This window comes from Chinchilla lanigera, unplaced genomic scaffold (genome assembly GCF_000276665.1).
Source record: "Chinchilla lanigera isolate Chin_1 unplaced genomic scaffold, ChiLan1.0 scaffold00013, whole genome shotgun sequence".
Lineage (NCBI taxonomy): Eukaryota > Metazoa > Chordata > Mammalia > Rodentia > Chinchillidae > Chinchilla > Chinchilla lanigera.
Window position 1 is genome coordinate 14,567,798 of NW_004955414.1, and position 17,074 is coordinate 14,584,871.

General features: G+C 44.4%; 1 protein-coding gene across 1 annotated transcript in view; it reads right to left on the minus strand.

Annotated features, from left to right (window-relative positions):
* Positions 1-8,558: 8,558 nt before the first annotated feature.
* The window catches only part of Myo7a (myosin VIIA), a 71,145-nt gene continuing 62,629 nt past the window's right edge, over positions 8,559-17,074 (minus strand). Inside the window, exons 42-48 of the mRNA XM_013512088.1 lie at positions 15,664-15,751; positions 15,386-15,492; positions 14,428-14,613; positions 13,893-14,009; positions 12,866-12,949; positions 11,862-11,981; positions 8,559-11,311 (exon numbers count right to left, since the gene is read on the minus strand). Of these exons, the coding sequence (XP_013367542.1) occupies positions 11,222-11,311; positions 11,862-11,981; positions 12,866-12,949; positions 13,893-14,009; positions 14,428-14,613; positions 15,386-15,492; positions 15,664-15,751 (792 nt within the window). The 3' untranslated portion in view covers positions 8,559-11,221. The remainder of the gene's footprint in view (positions 11,312-11,861; positions 11,982-12,865; positions 12,950-13,892; positions 14,010-14,427; positions 14,614-15,385; positions 15,493-15,663; positions 15,752-17,074) is intronic.

Genomic DNA, 17,074 nt, shown 5'->3' on the forward strand with positions numbered 1-17,074 from the left:
CCCAAAGGCTCATGTGTTGAAGGCTTGGACCCTAGCCATGGCACCCTGGGTAGGTGGTGGAACCTTGGAGGTAAGAAAGGAAAGTAGGTCGCTGGGAACATGCCCTTGAGTGAGATATAGCACTGGGACCGTGGCCTCTTCCTTCCTCTCTCTGCTGCAGTGTGAGGCCTCCTTTGCCACGCACTCCTACCATAATGTACTATGCAGCCAGAGGCCCACAGCAAGAGGTCCAGTCAACTGTGATACTTGTGAAGTGGTGAGCTGAGGTGAACCTGACAGAGGACTAACATGGGTAAATTTATTCCTATTTTGTTCCTTTTGATGCTATTGTAAATTGATTTTTTTTTTTTTTTTTTTGGTACTGGGAATTGAATTCAGAACGATGTGCTTGCCAGGCAGGCACTTGTGCCGCTGAAGCTATATCCCTGGCTCTGTAAATTGAATTTTTAAAATTTCTTTTTTTGATTAGTCACTGCAAATTCTGATTCTATCCTATTTGTTCCATTTGTTTTATTTTCCTGAATCTGAATGTTGCTGTCCCCTACGTCAGTCAACTTTTTTTCTTTTGTACACAAGTTAGTCTTTGTCTTTTTCTTTATTTTCATTCAGTTCTATTAGTTTCCATTTTGCATTTTTCTGTATTATTCTATCTCTTCTCTGAGGTTTTTGTTTTGTTTTGTTTTTGGTGTTTTATTTTTATTTTCCGTGTTTTGGCAGTGGCAAATATAGAACCCAGAGCATTGTGCTCTACCACATAGCTAGACCTCCCAGCCCTCTTCCCTGAGTTTGTGAAATATTTGATTCATGGCACTCTTTCACATATATAATTGTTTTTAAAAAAATTTAACTACCATACATCAGAATATGTTACAATTTTTCTGTGCTTCATGGCATAATTTTTGGTACACATTTTCCTGTCCAAGTTTTTGTATTTTTACATACTATTGATTTTCACAGTGTCCTTGTAAAAATACTTTGCAGTTTTTCTCCTTCATATTAGAACTCCATGGACCAACAGTTAGCAGAGCAATTCTGTAATGTGATGGAGAAGACATTGTCAGGCACTTTTCACTTTTCTTAGTAAAGGGTTCCTTCTCTTGTTCCTCAAATTAAAGACAGCTTCTTTAGCATATAGGCACATTTTAGAGAAAGGTTTTACTTGCTCTTTCTGCCCTTGTTGTAATAGCTTCCTTAATGCCTGATGCATCTTTACTTTTTCTTCAGAAACTGGCTGCTGCTTCCACAGGATGCCACCACTGTCTATTGTGCCTCCTTTGCCATCAGAGGCAGCGTCTTCTAAGGCTTCCTTCGATGCCCCTGAACTTTGACATCTCTTTTCTTTCAATGACAGTTCACTCACTGCCAGGATTCAGACCTGCGCGCATGGTTTCTGTTCAGTACGGGGTCTCTCATTTTTTACTGGCATTACCCAGATGCTGCCCTGTGAAGACATCTGTGGCCGGGTGTGGTAGCACACACCTGTAATCTCTGTACTCTGAGGGGCTGAGGGTGCAGAATAACAAGTTTGAGCCCAGCCTGGGCAACTTCGTGACTTAGCAAGACCTTGTCTGAAAAAAAAATTTTTTTAAATACAGGGCTGTGGACATGGTTCAGGGCAAAGGTCCTGGGTCCTATTCCCAGTAACACACATGTAAAAGAAGGAGGAGGAGGAGAATGAAGAAGAAGAAGAAAAAGAAGAAGGAGAAGGAGAAAGAGAAGGAGAAAAACAAAAGGGGCCAGCGGAGACGGAAGGGAGGGGAGAGGAGAGGAGGGGGAGGGAAGAAAAAGAAAAACCCTCTCTGCATTTCCCACTTTTCTTCCCAACCATGCCTGGTCTCTCCTCACCACTGGAAACTCCAGCATCAACCCTGCTGCTTTCTGGAATTTAGGTTTATCCTTTTGCTTCACTTGAGGTTAATACTCTTCCTTATGTTTTTGTCCATTGGAGTGTTTCTGGGTTTTTTCCCCTCTGTTTGTTGCTCTCCATAATCATTTAGGTAATGTGTGGGGAAATATAAAACTAGCCAGCATTACCCTATAGAAATCCTTACCTTGATAATTAAATGTCCTTTATCATTTGACTTCTCACCACTAGTTAATATCTTTTGATCCACCTGCTCCTTGGAATATAAACTGACTGATAAGGAATCGGCCAAATTAAACCTTGTCTCCGTTGTCCCCTCCCAGTATTTCATCTCCACATTGGCAGCGTTTGCAATTTTTATATTATGTCCTTGTTTTAGTCTTGGTGCTTAGTTTTTTTTAATAAATTAAGTGCTCAAAACAATCACTTTCCTTTAGTTTTTTCCCATTTAATTCTTCTTGGTTGAAGCATATCCTTCAACTGTCTCCTCATAAAGGGCTCATGGGAACAGTCGACCCTAGTTCTTAATGTTCAGAGATTTCACTATTGCCTTTAAACTAACATTGAAGTTGGACTTGGTAACATGTTTTTTCCTTGAAGATTTTGTTGAAATTCTTTAACCATGCAGTAGCCTATGGAGAAATCTGACATCAACCTGATTTTACCCTATAAATCTGTGTGGCTAAAAAGGATAAAAGAGCTCTGTGTCTTAATTAAAAATGACTCAGTGTTGATTATTCTGGATCATTTTATCTTGGTTTCAGTGTACAGTCTGTAAATTTGTATCTTCATCAATTTCTAGTTAGATGTCTAAGAGAAATTTTGATATCATGCCCAAGCCCCGGAACTCCTGATCTTGCATTCCTGAAACTTTTAAAAATATATACCTTTTCAGTCAATGGCAATTATATTTGTATCTTGGGCCAAACACTTTGGGAGTCAGTCCTGAATCCTCTGTCCTGCATATCCCACATCCAATCCATTGGCAGATTCTGTTGGTGGTGCCTTTGCAGTGTATCCACATGCAGCCTCTTCTCACCCCCAATGCTATCGCCCTGGGGCTTGTAGTCTCCCTGGAGTCTTCAGTCTCTCAACTTGTCTCTCTGCCTCCACCCTTGCCCAACCCTTCCCTTCCTTCCTCCCACTAAGCCTGTTGTCAGCACAGCAGCCAAAGTGATCCATTCAAAATCCAAGCCAGATCATGTCACTCCTTTCCTTACTTATAATTTCCAATACCTCCCCATTTCATTTGGCATAAAATCAGTATCACAACAGTACCCTGGAAGGTCCTACATAATCTTACTTTCCTCACTTTTCTGCCCAAGTCACATCTATCTCACTTTTCCTCAGGCATCTAAGATACCCTTGGATGCAAGTCCCTTGTGTTTGTTCTCTACTACCTGGAACAACTGGCCTTTACCCAAAGGATTCACTCCTCAGCTAATTCAAGTCTTGGCTGAGATAGCATCTGAGAAAGAGCTGCTCTGTCCATCTAGTTTAAAATTGCAAACTCAATCTTACCATTATCCTGATCATTTTTTTATAGCACTTATCACCTCCTACTATTGCAGGAAAAATTGAATCAGTAGTAGCCAGGAGCTCAGGAGAAGAAAGGAAATTTTATCAACAGTCTGAGGTGAGGTTTACAGAAAGTTTGTCTCTTTATAAGTTGGCAAACAGAAGCTACAAGAATGACATAAGCTTTTATCTGAAGGCCATGGTACAATGGGTATTTTGTGGTGAGCACATCTGTATGCAGCAGAGTTGCTTTTGTTCATATGATTTAGCTGAGTTCAGTGGCATGAACAGAATGACTGCAACTTTATTGAACAAAACGGCTGCAGTCGGGCCAAGGTTTTTGCTTCACTGCCATCCTAAGTTACTAGTCTGTTTTTCCTCCAGTGAGAATGTAAGCTCCACAATGAAAGAGAGTTTTGTTGTTGTTCACTGATGTATTGCTAGGCGAACGTGATAACCACTACACAACGGAAACCATTTCACTGATATATTGTTGACACCTAAAACAATTCCTAGTATATGGATGAACCTGAATAAAAATTTTCAAAGAATTACCAGAAAACATAAAAAGAACACTTTGCTGAGGAATAATTAATATAAACTAGTGTTTTGGGTTTTTGTTTGTTTTGCAGTACTAAGGATTGAAGCCAGGGACTTGTGCATGCTAAGCACTCACTTGACCACTGAGCTTGTCCCTGGCCCATTTAAAACTTTGAAACAGTGTTTTTCTAAGTTGCCAAGGCTGGCCTTGAACTTGTTATCCTTCTGCCCTCAGTCTCCCAAGTAGCTGGGATTATACACATGTACCGCCATGCCCAGAAAAATCTAGCTTTTAATATTTAAATATTTTTACTGATATTAAAGAGACTTTAAATAAAAAAGATAAAGAAGGTCACTATATAATGATAGAGGGATCAATTCAACAAGATGAAATAACAACTGTAAATCTATACATGCACTAAGAAAATCAAACAGACCAATACAAGTAATGAGATTGAATCAGTACTAAAAAGTCTCCCCCAAAAAGAAGTCCCAGACCTGGATAATTTCACTCCTAAATTTTATCAAACTTTTGAAGAACTAGTTTGAGAAGAATAGTTCTCAAACTATTCCAAATTATTGAAAGAAACTAACCCTTCCAAACTCATTCTCAGAAGCCCACATTTCCTTGATACCAAAACCAGACAAGGACACAACAAAAAAGAAAACACTATAGCTCAATATTCTTGATGAAAATAAATTCAAAAATTCACAACAGGATCAGGCATGGTGGCACACATCTGTAATCCCAGCACTCTAAGAAGCCAAGAAAAAAACACACACTTGAGCCCTGCCTGGGCAACTTAGTGACTTAGTGAGACCCTGTCTCAAAATAAAAATTAAAAAGTAGCTGGGCGTGTAGCTCAGTGTGAAGGCTTTCAGTTCAATCTCCACTATTCCCCACCCTGAACACATACCATAAAAGTAGCAAACTGAATCTAAAAAGATGCAACTAATCACAGGGAACTAATCACAGGGATGCAAGGATGGAAATCACTAAATGTTAAAATATCAACCTATGCAAATCACTAAATGTTAAAATATCACATCAACAGAATGAAGGATTAAAATGATGATGACAACCAACACAGAAAAGTTGTTTAATAAAATTCAATATCTTTCATTTTAAAAACCCTCAAAAATTAGGTGTACACCTTAAGGGCTACATATGAGAAGCTCACAGCTTGTATGGTAGTGAATGGGGAAAAGAATCATTTCCTCTAAGATCAGGAATAAGATAAGGATGTCCACTTTCACCAGTCTTATCCAAGTAGCATTGGAAGTCTTAGCCAATTACAAGTCAAGAGAAAGAAATAAAAGGAATCCAAATGGAAAGGAGGAGGTTAGATTATCCCTGTTTGCAGATGGCATGATTCTTTATATAGAAAAACCTGAAGACTCCTCCAAAAAACTGTTACAACTGATAAATGAATTGCAGGACACAAAATCAAGATCAGTAGCTTTTTTAAAATACACAAAACCGTAACAAAACCACTAAGGAAAGAATCAGTATCTAGAAAAAATTTTAACCAAGGAAGTGACTTATCTCTACTATGAAAATTACAAAACGCTGATTTAAGAAATTGAAGAGAACACATGGAAATAGAAAGATATGCCATGTTCACTGATTGAAAGAATATTAACAAAATGTCCATACTACCCTAACTGACTTACAAATTCAGTGTAGTTCCTACCAAAATACCAATGATACTCTTCACAGAAAAAGAAAGAACACCTCTAAACTTTGTATGTAACCACAAATTACCCCAAATATCCAAATCATTTTTCAGAAAAAAAAAAAAAAAAAAAAAAAAGGCCAGAGGCATTATGAGATCTGACTTGAAAGCATACTACAAAGTGACAGTAAGCCAAACAGTATGGTGTAAGAACAGTCATGTAGACCAATAGAACACAATACAGAACCTAGAAATAAATCCATATGTTTATAGGCAACTGATTTTTTACACAGGAAGAAAGGACTTACATTGGACAAAGGAAAGTCTCTTCAATAAATGACACTAGGGAAACTGGGGATTCATAGGCTGAGGAAAGAAATTAGATCTCTATCTCTCATCATGTACAAAAATCAACTTAAAATTGATGAAAGGGTAAAGATCTAAGACAACTAGAAGAAAACACAGAGAAATGTTTCAGGACATTGGTTTCAGAAAAAAAATTTTTTTGAATCTGACTACAAAAAAACAAAGTGACAAGTGGGGTTATATCAAACTAAAAAGTTTTTGTATAGCAAAGGAAACAACTGAGCAAAGAGATAACCTCCAGAATGAGAGAGAAATTTGAATATCATTCATCTGAGAAGTTATTAATTTCCAGAACATATAAGGAACTGAAGTCAGTAAATGACAGATAACCCAATTAAAAGTGAGTGAATAGCTTGAATAGACATTTCTTAAAAGAGGGTATACAAATGGGCAACAGTATTTGAAAAAATGTTCATCACAGATCATCAAGAAAAAACAAACCAAAATCATGAGGAAATGTCATTTCACCACAGTTAAATGGCTGTTTTCAGAAAGACAAAAGTAAGAACGCTGGTTAGGATGCAAACCAAGTAAGGGAATTCTCATACACAGCTGGTAGAAATGTAAATTAGTACAGTATAATGATCACTTTAAACACTAGGAGTAGAAGTATATTATCCAGCAGCTTCACTACTTCATGTATATCTGAAGGAGCTGAAATTAGTATGCCAAAGAAATATTTGCACTTACATATTTATTGCAGCACTCTACTCATAATAGGTAAGATACAGAATCAACCTGCGGGCCATCAATAGAAAAATGGATAAAGACAATGTGGTATACATATACAATAGGATATTATTCAGCCATAGAAAAGAATGAAATTCTGTAATTTGCAGCAATGTGGATGGAATGAAAGGACATTATGCTAAATAAGTCAGGCATGAATAGACAAATACTATATATTCTCACTTATATCTGTAAGTTAAATTGATCTCAAAAAAATAGAGCAGAATAGTGGTTACTAGTGCCTAGGAAGGGATTGCAGAAGAGAGGGATGGAAAAAGAATGCTTAATTGGTGCAGTTAGTTAGCAGGAAACTTCTAATGTCCTATATAGCACAGTAGAATAACCATGGATGATAACTATTAGAATTTTGAACTTTTTCAGCTAGAAGAAATTATACACGTCTGAAGTGATAGAAAGTCCAGTTACTCTGATCTGCTCATTACACACTGCAGATGTGTGGAAATGTCACACTATGTATAATTACTGTGTCAATTAAAAATAAAAATTATTTTTTAAAAAATGTTAGTTTTCAGATATTAGGGACCTTTCCAGATATATCTTCTTGGAATTGGGTGGAGACTCACAGCCTTGCCCACACTCTACCACTGAGCTATACCTCAGCCCCAATTTCCCAGGTATCTTTATTATTGGTTTCTAATCTAATTTCATATTACCAAAGAACATCCTTTGCATGACCCAAATCTCTATGTTATTGTGACTATTTTTATGCCCAGGATATGATCTCTTTTGGTATATTTTCTTTTTTTTTTTTAAAGCAATACTGGATATTGAATTCGGGGCCTTCACACTGACCTACATCCACAACCATTTCAATTAACTAATTAGCCTTTTTTAAAGTTTTAAGACAGGGCTGCACTAAGTTGCCCAAGGTGGACTTGAACTTGTGATTCTCCTACCTCAGTCTCTTAGTCCATATATACTTGAAAACAATATATTCTGTTATTGGATAGAGTGTTCTGTAAATACCAGGTCACTAATGAAATGGTCTTTGTTATTTCTCATAATATTGCTCTGAAATCTACTTGGTATGATATCAATAACAACTCTGACTTTCTTTTACTGGTGTCAATATAATATATGTTTTTCTTTTATCTTCTTTTTTGGCAGTGCTAGGGACTGACACCAAGATTGCTAGATGAGTGCTTTATCACTAAGCTATATTCCAGCTTGTTTTTTATTTGGGAACAGGGTCTTGCTGAGCTGCCCAGGCTGACCTTGAACTTGTGGTCGCCCTGGCTCCTGAATAAATGGAAAAACAAGTGTGTGTCACATCCTTTTATTTTTAATCTGTTTGTGTCTTTACAGCTAAAATAGCTTCTGATAGGCAGTATCTAGTTAAACTTGGACTTACCTCCTTAGATTCTCAGATTTTTATTTGGACCCATTCCTTACTATGTCATTAACCCTTAAATGATTTTAGTAAGTTTCTTGTTGTATTTTAACTTTTAAAGTTTGTCTTAAGCAGGAGGTTAGGTCTCGATTCCTTTGCTCTCCATTACTAGCTTTTTCATCAGTAAATTAGTAAAAAAGTATTTACTGAGCACCTAGGATGCAATAGACATATTTTTGGTATTGGTATTATAGTAGGAAGCAAGTCAAAGTTCCTCCTAAGAAACTCACATACTAGTAGAGGAAAGTGTTCATTTTTCTATTTGCTTGGAAGCAGTTTGTATAAAATCTATAATCTTGAAGTCAGTATTAGTCCCTCCCTTCTGAGAGCTTCCTTGGTAAGCCTTGGCTTCACATAATGATCTCTTTGTATGCTTGGCAGAACTGGAAAACCATCCCATCCATATCTTTGCACAAAATCTTGGGGCTGGAAGCCTAGAAGAATGAGACAGGGGTCAGGTGGAAGCAGTTTTAACACTGAAGAAATAACCATGAGTTCACCATAGTGCAAACAAAAATTGGGCAACTTGACACTTGAAGAATCTGTGCTTGTCTTTTCTGTCCCCCACAGACATTCAGGAAACAGCACCTGAGGAGAAATAGTCATGGAAAGCTCTTGAACTCTTGCCACCTTCCAGTCAGCCTAGATTAGGACACTTACATACCCCAACTCCCTCCGTGTCACAGCAGTCCTCAAAGTGAAGGCCCTTAACCCACCTGCTCCCTCCAAAGGGGACATTTCCATACAGAGGTGTCTCAAGAAGAAAATCAAATCATCTGTGCCCCAAAGGAAGATGTCAGTGTCAAAGTGCACCAAGCCACAAGTATCCACCAAGGAGTTTATTATTCAACGAAGGTTTGCCAAAAAGAGTCCCAAACCACCAGTGTCCCCCAAGAGGGCTGTGAAGTTACTATTGCTCTATAATGGGGATTTTATACCACTGGTGTCCCCCAGAGGGCGTGTCAAACCATCATAGATCCCATCCACGGGATCACCAGAGAGACCCCTCACAACAGTGAGACCCCTCCATGGCCAAATCCTCCCAGGAATCTTTCAACAGGGTACATTCCTCCTATGTCCCTCCTATCCATCTTTGGAGAAAATTTAGCTATACCTTGTACCCATCTTCTTCTTCTCTGTGCCTAAGAGTGGGAATGGTGGGCAGTGGTCAAGAAAGCATATGGAAGGACCAGTGAGGCCTTCAGCAGGACCATTCTGGTTGACAGAGAATGTCTATCAAGGGGCTGGGGAGGGGAAAACAGTAGTGTGTAGTCTTGGCTGTTCTGTGGGTTTTACAGGGTTGTCTCATCTTAACACTTTCATAGTATTCCCTGCTTTAAAAAAGAGTGACAGATGAACACCAACATGTAATAAAGGCAACCTCTCAGGAAGCCAGAAGGTAAATGGAGTACTTCTGCCCTCTTCTAGTCACCTAAGAAGGTGTTGGGTACATTAGTGACACCATCTTAAGGCGGGAAATGAAAAAGGAGCAAAGATCTTATATCACACACATATTTTCTGGACTAATGTTCAGTGGAATGCTTCCTGAGACCTTATGGTTGACTGACTCCTCAGTGAGGGGATGGCGTGGTCTCTCTCAATAAATAGCTTTTGTCCTTGAGGGGAAACTAGAGCTGAGAACAAACATCTGTGAGCCCAAAGTTATCAGCAATGAGTTGAGTTCCACTGTGTGATCTTTACCCATTTACACTCCTTTCGTGGGCCTCAGCCTCCACATCTGCATAATGGCATGGAGGCAGGTCACCGCAGGACCTTCCTTCTGGCCCAGGTTGTTGGAGCAGGATGTCTCCCTTGACAGCACATTGTCATTCCCAGAAAGTGATGCTGTCTAGTTTGGGGCCTCCAGCCGTTCCCTCTCCTTTACCAGCAGCTGGGGACATCAGTAGCACTCCCTGGGGTGTGGATAGACATACAGGTCTGGGTGGCCCAGACACTTGAATACGTAAGGGCATGCAAGACCTGGCTCTACTAAAATAGCAGGAGACCTTCAGGCAGATCAAAACACTCCCACCTCAAAGGGATTCCCCATTGTCATGGCTCTAGGCAGTCATCCTAGCCATTGCCCAGAAGATGCCCCACCTCAATCACCGCTGCCCTATCTGAAGCCCACACCTCCAGACCTACCCCAGTTATGCCCAAACTTGGTTGTCCCATCTATTCACAAAGCAACATTCCACAGGCGTCCAGTGGATGCAGGATTTAGCCCAAGGCAGTGTTGTTCTTGGTGTTCTTGGACGTGTCTTAAAGAACCAAGATGTTTCTGGCAGGGCGCAAGGGCCATTCTGGCTCCACTGACCCTAGTTAAGACCCAGAGCTGATTCTCCCTCCAGACCTCCAGCGCCACCTCTCAGACTGGCATCTAGTTCTCCCAAACCCATCTTGGTCCCTGCGGGTCCCTTTAAGCCACTATGAAGAACACCTTGGGTTCACGCACTACAACCCCCATACACAGACCAACATGGCCAGGCTGGCACAGAGCAAGGAAGTAGTTACACAGACCACTCCCCTGCACTGTCTTGACCCCACACTCCCTCCCTCAGCAAAGACACTGTAGGGCCAGAGGATGAAACACATGCTTTATGCCCTGCGATGATCAGGGAAACTTGAGCAAAGGTCCAGCACTCACAATGCAATATACAAAAGTGGTCTGTCCTCCTCACCCCAGCTGAGGATGCTTGACTTGGAAGAAGTGACCCAGTCCCTCGGGTTTCAGGGTGTCCTATTCAATGCACATTTGGTTTGGTTGTTCCAAGTATTGAGAGATAGGTTGTCCTCTGAATTCCTCTGCCCCCATGGTACATGGAAGGTCATAGCAGAGGTGGAGCCGGTCTGCACATCCAAGGAGCACAGGTTGTTACACTGGGAAGGCCACAGCCTGCTAGGGTGAGAACCAACCCAAGTGCCAAAGATGGACAGAGGGAAGTTCTGACTTCAATGAAAGACAGGTCAGGCCGAGCAGGCATGGTCAGTAGTAGATGGCCAGCCCAGGCTCCTTGCCTGGATGGTGGAGGTCTTCCCTAGCTCCAGGTGTAGCTGATGGACCGGAGCCAGATGCTGCCTAGAGAGCAGGCACAGAGTGAGTATCTCCTCCCCAGTTCACTTGCCGCTCCTAGAGCCCCGCTGTTTGCTCATGGCTGTGAGCATCTGGCTGATGTAGGAGGTCAGGAGGTCATCCATCTTGTAACCCTGGATGCAGGGGTGAGAAGGAGCAGAGCACAAAGTGAGCCATGGCCAGCCACTCAGATCTGAGCCTCAGACCTTGCCTGCCCAGGGTCAAGGCAAATCCTACACTGCTCACGACTCAGTCTCCCTATGCACACAGGTGAGGAGTTAGACTCATCCAGCGAGTTGGCTTAGGTTCTAAGCTATTTGATCCCACAGAAGCCCCCAGCTTGTGGTCCCTCAAACCCAGGATGTGACTAAAGGCTTCCAGAGGAGCTCTACCTTGGAAGTTTGAGCTCAGTTCAGGAGGTCTCTGCTGATGGTTCAGCAGTTGAATTCAGGAGCTAAAGAGTTACAACTACAGGCTACTGAAACAGTAGCTGTTGAATGAGGAGTCTGCTCCTCAGCCTCAGAATAAGTCCCTTCCCCAGACCTCGCCTCAGACTGACCTGACTTTGGCCCCAACCTAACCCTTGGCCCTGACACCCTGGGCCACACCACACACTCCTATTTGTTTCATAGGCTGGGGGAGCTGGCAGGGACCCCTGCCAGGCCAGCAGGGAAGAGCTCTCACCAGCGATGTTTCACAGAGCAATTTGCTCCCGCGCACCAAGTTCCCAATGGTGATGTGGAAGTAGGTGTTGCCACTGCTCCAGTTAGAGATCTTGGTGAAGGGGTGAGTAGTCAGGATGTCCTGAGGGAGCAGAAAGGGCATGAAGCTGCAGAGCAAGCCTCACTCTCCCCAGCTCCAGCAGACAGGCACCACTTCATGAAGACCTCCAGCCCTCAGATGGAAAAGACCACAACGGCGAGAGGCTGGCTCTGCATGAAGGCTGCTGCAGGAAGTGGTTGTCTCTATGCCTTCCTTTGGACCAGCCGGATGGACAACCAAGGAAGTCCAGGAGGTGGTTCGGTACTTTGAGTGAAAATTGGAGATTTGAGTGGCCTTAGGGAACTGACTCTGTGGGCCTGCAGGAGATGGCCAGGGAGAGTTTGAGGAAGGAACCAAGAAGAAAACAGGACAGAACCTCAAGGAACAAAGCATACATAGGCTGGTAGATCAGCCCGCAAAAATGTCTGAAAAGAAATGATTCAGAGAGATAGAAAACAAAACAAAACAACCCAAAAAACAAAACGTGTGGCACATGAAGCCAAGGAGAATATGATGGTCATTGGTGCTTTTCACCTTCTGGGGACATGGTAGGATTGTGCTTTTTGGTCCCCTTGGCAGAACTGCTATGGCCCTTGAACACGCAGATCCCCCAGCATAGACTGCCATCCTGGCCAGTAAGGGTACAGAGCATTTTGGAAGGAGGAAGCAGCTTGCAGCAGCCAGTGATGCTCAAAGGCCGAACGCTGAAAGGAGCGCGCAGGATTCAGCACCAAGAAATCTGTTGGTAGCTCTCGGAGAGCAATGCTGGTGCAGCAAGCGAGGGGCAAGGGAGCAGAGAAGGCGATCATGGACAGCCTTTCAGGATGCGAGGCAAGGACGCTGATGAATGCGCATGGTGGTTAGCCGGGGTCGTGTCTCGGCCAACAGAGAAGCCCACCCCAGCTGCTCACTCTTTCCCTGCTCACCTTGGTTCTGGGATCAATGAGGCTGACCCCATACTTGTTGATGGCAATTAAGAGGATCTCAGGGAAGTTTGGCTCCGTAGTTTGCTAGCAGGGAAAGATGGAAAAATCAGCAGATGGAGGCCGGAGTAGGGAAGCATCTTTGGTGCTGGGGTAGACTCTGCCATGACCTCATGGTTTCCACCCCTGCCACGTCCTAAGTGCTGCCCCACATGCCTTTCTAGGTCCCCAGCAACAGTTCCTTCCCTTCTGTCTGACTTCTCTAGAAATCTTTGTTATGTTCTTTCTCTCAGCCCAAGATTTCTCATCTGCAACAAGCCCTTCTGGAACTTTACACCTGCCTCCAGCTACCTCTGTGCCTCTGCTCCTCGCACAGCCAAGTTTCTCAAGAGCCCACATCCTCCCATACCAGCCTCTTCACCATTCTGCCTCTGGTCAGGCCATCAGCTCTGTCCTCCACCTTGCAGCCAGAACAGCCACTCAGCCCCCTGCGCCTGTTCAGACACCTCCAAGGCTCGCTACCACCTGCAGGAACATCTACTTGCCAACCCGCCCCTCGCCATGATCTACCCACCTCACTCCTATATTCAGACACACTGAACCCCTGCAGGGCCCTCCAGGCCTTTGCCTATGCAGACTCCTGCCAGGAGCACGCCCCAGGGTCTCCCTGAAAAGCTCAAGTGTCACCTGCTCCAGGAACGTCTGCCCAGGCCACCTCCTCAGTCTGGCCAGGGCCTCCTCAACTGTATCACCTTTATGAAGGCTTCCACTGTCACAGCACAGCTGCCCTCCACTATTCTGGCTTGTCTGCATGTCTGTGTCTCCTGCCAGGCTGAGCGTGTGGTCCCTGTCTCTCCAGGGCTGAGCTCTTAGTTAAGACACTCAGCTAGATCAAGGCTAAGGGTACTTTCCTCAACAGGGCAGTTGTCTGAGGCCATCACTGTTTGCCTCAGTCCTAGGGAAGAGTCTCTGTGCCTTATCATCCCCCTCTGCCCTCTTCCTCCTCATTGAGGAACACCCCATGGCATACCTTCACCTCAAAAAAGGCAGAGCCGAAGGTGGGCCACTTGAAGATGAGCTTCAGGAAGGCCAGCTTGGCCTCCTCCTTGGACTTTCCCGCGTGCTTGTTGAAGTAGGCAACGATAGACTGCAGAAGGAGGTGGGTCAGCACAGACCACTCATAGCCCTCCTCCCACCATTCCTGCCCGCTTCCTGTCTGCACTGTCCGGGCCAGACATAGGACAGGCAGTCCTGGAGAGCCAGGGGGGTTCCTACTTTACCCCGGCTAATGGACTTCCGATCTCCTTTCCCTCCCCTAGGAAGGCAGGCCAGAGGTATCAAGTAAACTTAAATCACCCTGGTAACCAGGACAAATTACTATCGTGGGGTCATCAAATCCTTTGCATGGAGGACTAGAAAATGAAGCAGATGAAAGCAGAGCAGTGTTGGGGGGGGGCTTAATCACACATAGGAGCCACAATAGGCAAGCCTTGGGCTGTGGCCAGCACTGCCGCCTGGACTCACAGTGCACCTGCAGACCCTTTTCCGTACCACCCCATGCTCACCCGCTTCCAGTCGTCAGGCGAAATCTGTCGGATGAGGTCCTGGGGAACCAGTTCCCTTAGCAGTTTAGGGATGCTGGGGAAGTAGGATTTGTCTTCCTCAAATTTGACCCTGTAGATCAGCGCCCCCAGCTGCAGGACCTCCTCTCGTGTGCACTTGTGATACCCTCGGAGATACTTAGGCAACTCCTGCCAGAGACAGAGCAGGTCACAGGCATGGAGGGACCTGGAGGGAGTGGGCTCTTTCCTTGCCACCTCAAGGCTGGGGACTCTTGCCTTACCCCCACATTTGGGCCCATCCCTTCTCCAGCCTCAGAGGATCCTGCACCTCCCAGGGTAAGGACAACAGCAGTATGCCTGCACAGTTTCCAGACTTTCTCATTTCAAAGAATGGCCATGTCAGAACACTGTCCCTTTCCCATCTTAACAGTCCAGTAAGGTGAGCAGCCCCATTCCACAGATGAGGAAACTCAGTGTGAGCAGCTAGTGGACCTGGGACTGTTCCGTACCTCTCCTCTCTGGAATCCGTCCTCCCTTGGAAAAAGCCTGTCAGTCTGGCCTCCTCCCATAATGTCCCCTTGGGACTGGCTGGTTTCTTTAGGAGTACCAGCCCTCCTACCTCCTTGAACTTCTAGACCCAGAAACAGAGCATCTGAGGAGTGAAGAGTGGACCAAAAGCAAAGCACCATCATGGCCCACATGGCCCCTGAAGTCATAGGACCATCTTACACACCACTATAAATGTAAAGAAGGTGAGACTGGCCTGAGGACACACTGCTGATCAGAGATCTGTGCCAGCCACTGTCCATCCACCTTTCCATCTACCCTCCCACCCACCCATCTACTCATTCCCCTACCTGCTCCCCACTTATGGGTCACAGCTGGTCTCTGCTTTCACAAAGTAGAGCAAAACCCGTAGCATGTGGAGGTAACGGGAGCAGAGAAGTCCTGGGAAGCTCACCTGGTAATAGTGGAAGATGGAATCAGCCATGGGGTCCTTGCCTGGCACTGTCGTGGTCCACAGTTTCTTCATGAAGAACACCTGGTAGGTGAGCGAGGGCACGATTCCTATGGCACAGGGCAGCTGGTCACCCAGAAAGTCCCAGCACAGAGGGCACCAGTGCTAGCCCTAAAGGAAGTCTCTGCTTGGGCCCCACATAGGTGGACCTGGCAGCATGGCCCTGGGCCAGTACCCGCCCTCTCTGGGCCTCAGAGGACCCCAGGACCCAGCCCCATTACCATCCTTGATGGGCCGTGCTTTCTTTATCCAGTCTGTCAGGTGTCGAACAAAGTCAAAGAAGAAGTCATTCTCAGGGACGCTGATAACCTATGGGCATGTTATTGCAGTCCATTCATTTTAGTTCAAGCAATACTGGCTTTTCTCACTTTCCCAGCCAAGTGGTCCCTTCTCCAAAAAGAACACTCCCAACTTGAAGGGGTTTCCATATATCAGACCTTTCCAAATGTCAGACTTTGACCTTTCCCGGGTGTAGGACCTCACTGGGGTCACCTTTGGGTCCCCAGTGCCCGGTGCAGGGACAGTAGTGAAGTGGGGAAATAAATGTGGATGTACACAGAATCACCTGTGAACAATAGGAGGGAGCATCTAATTCTGCTGGAGATGGTCAGGGAAGACTTCCCTTGGGAAGCACCTTTACGGCTCAGTGTGTAAGACTCCCAGAGCCAGAGCGGGTGGAGCATTACCCTCGGAGTCAGAGGCACCTGGGTCTGAGTCTGTGCCGTGTGACCTTGGATTAGTTACTTAACTCTCAGGGCCCTAGGTCTGTGATCTGTGAAGTGAGAATACTCACACTGCCCCTCAAGGCTCATTTCAAAGGTTAACTGGCCCCAGGATGGCAGCTGAGGAACCAGTGAAAGCAAATTTACAGAGTACAAGGGCTGATCAAAAAATATGGTATGCATTTAAATTTTTTAAATTTATTACAGTAAAAGCACATCACCATTAATCACCCTAAAATTACTCTTCCTCTGCTTCAAACACACATCTCATTGTTCTTGCCACTTTCTGAAGCATTTCTGGAAGTCCTCTTGCGTGAGTGTCTTTATAAGGTATGACCAAAAATACAGTGAATGCTGCTGATGAGCGTCATCCACCAGAAAGGCAGGCTCATAAAAACATCACAGCATGTCCTCATCCATCACAGTCACCTGACCTGGCACCATGTGACTTCTGGATCTTCCTCAAAGTGAGAATGGCCATGAAAAGTAAACACTTTGAATTGATTCAAGACATCAAGGCAGCCACGACAGCACAAATAAACGCTTAAGAAAGAGAACTTCCACAACGGCTTCAGAAAGAGACAGCAAAGGATGGAACAAGTATGTTGGAAGTGAAGGGAAGTATTTTGAAGGGACCAATGGCGATGTGTCTTTTATGGTCATAAACATTTTTAATTTAAGCATTTGCCATATTTTTCAATCTTATCTTGTATATGTGAGGATCCTGGTATATTCAGAATATGCAGTTCCTGGGCACAAGACTCATAAAAGGTGTGAGCCCCTGTGCAGTGCCTCAGAAGGGAGATTTAGGGGCAGGTGCTCCCTTTAAGGGGAGCTGAAGCGGGTGCGCACAGTTGGATATGAATACCAAGGCTTCTCCCCACCCCAAAAGTCCCAGAAAATCTCCCAA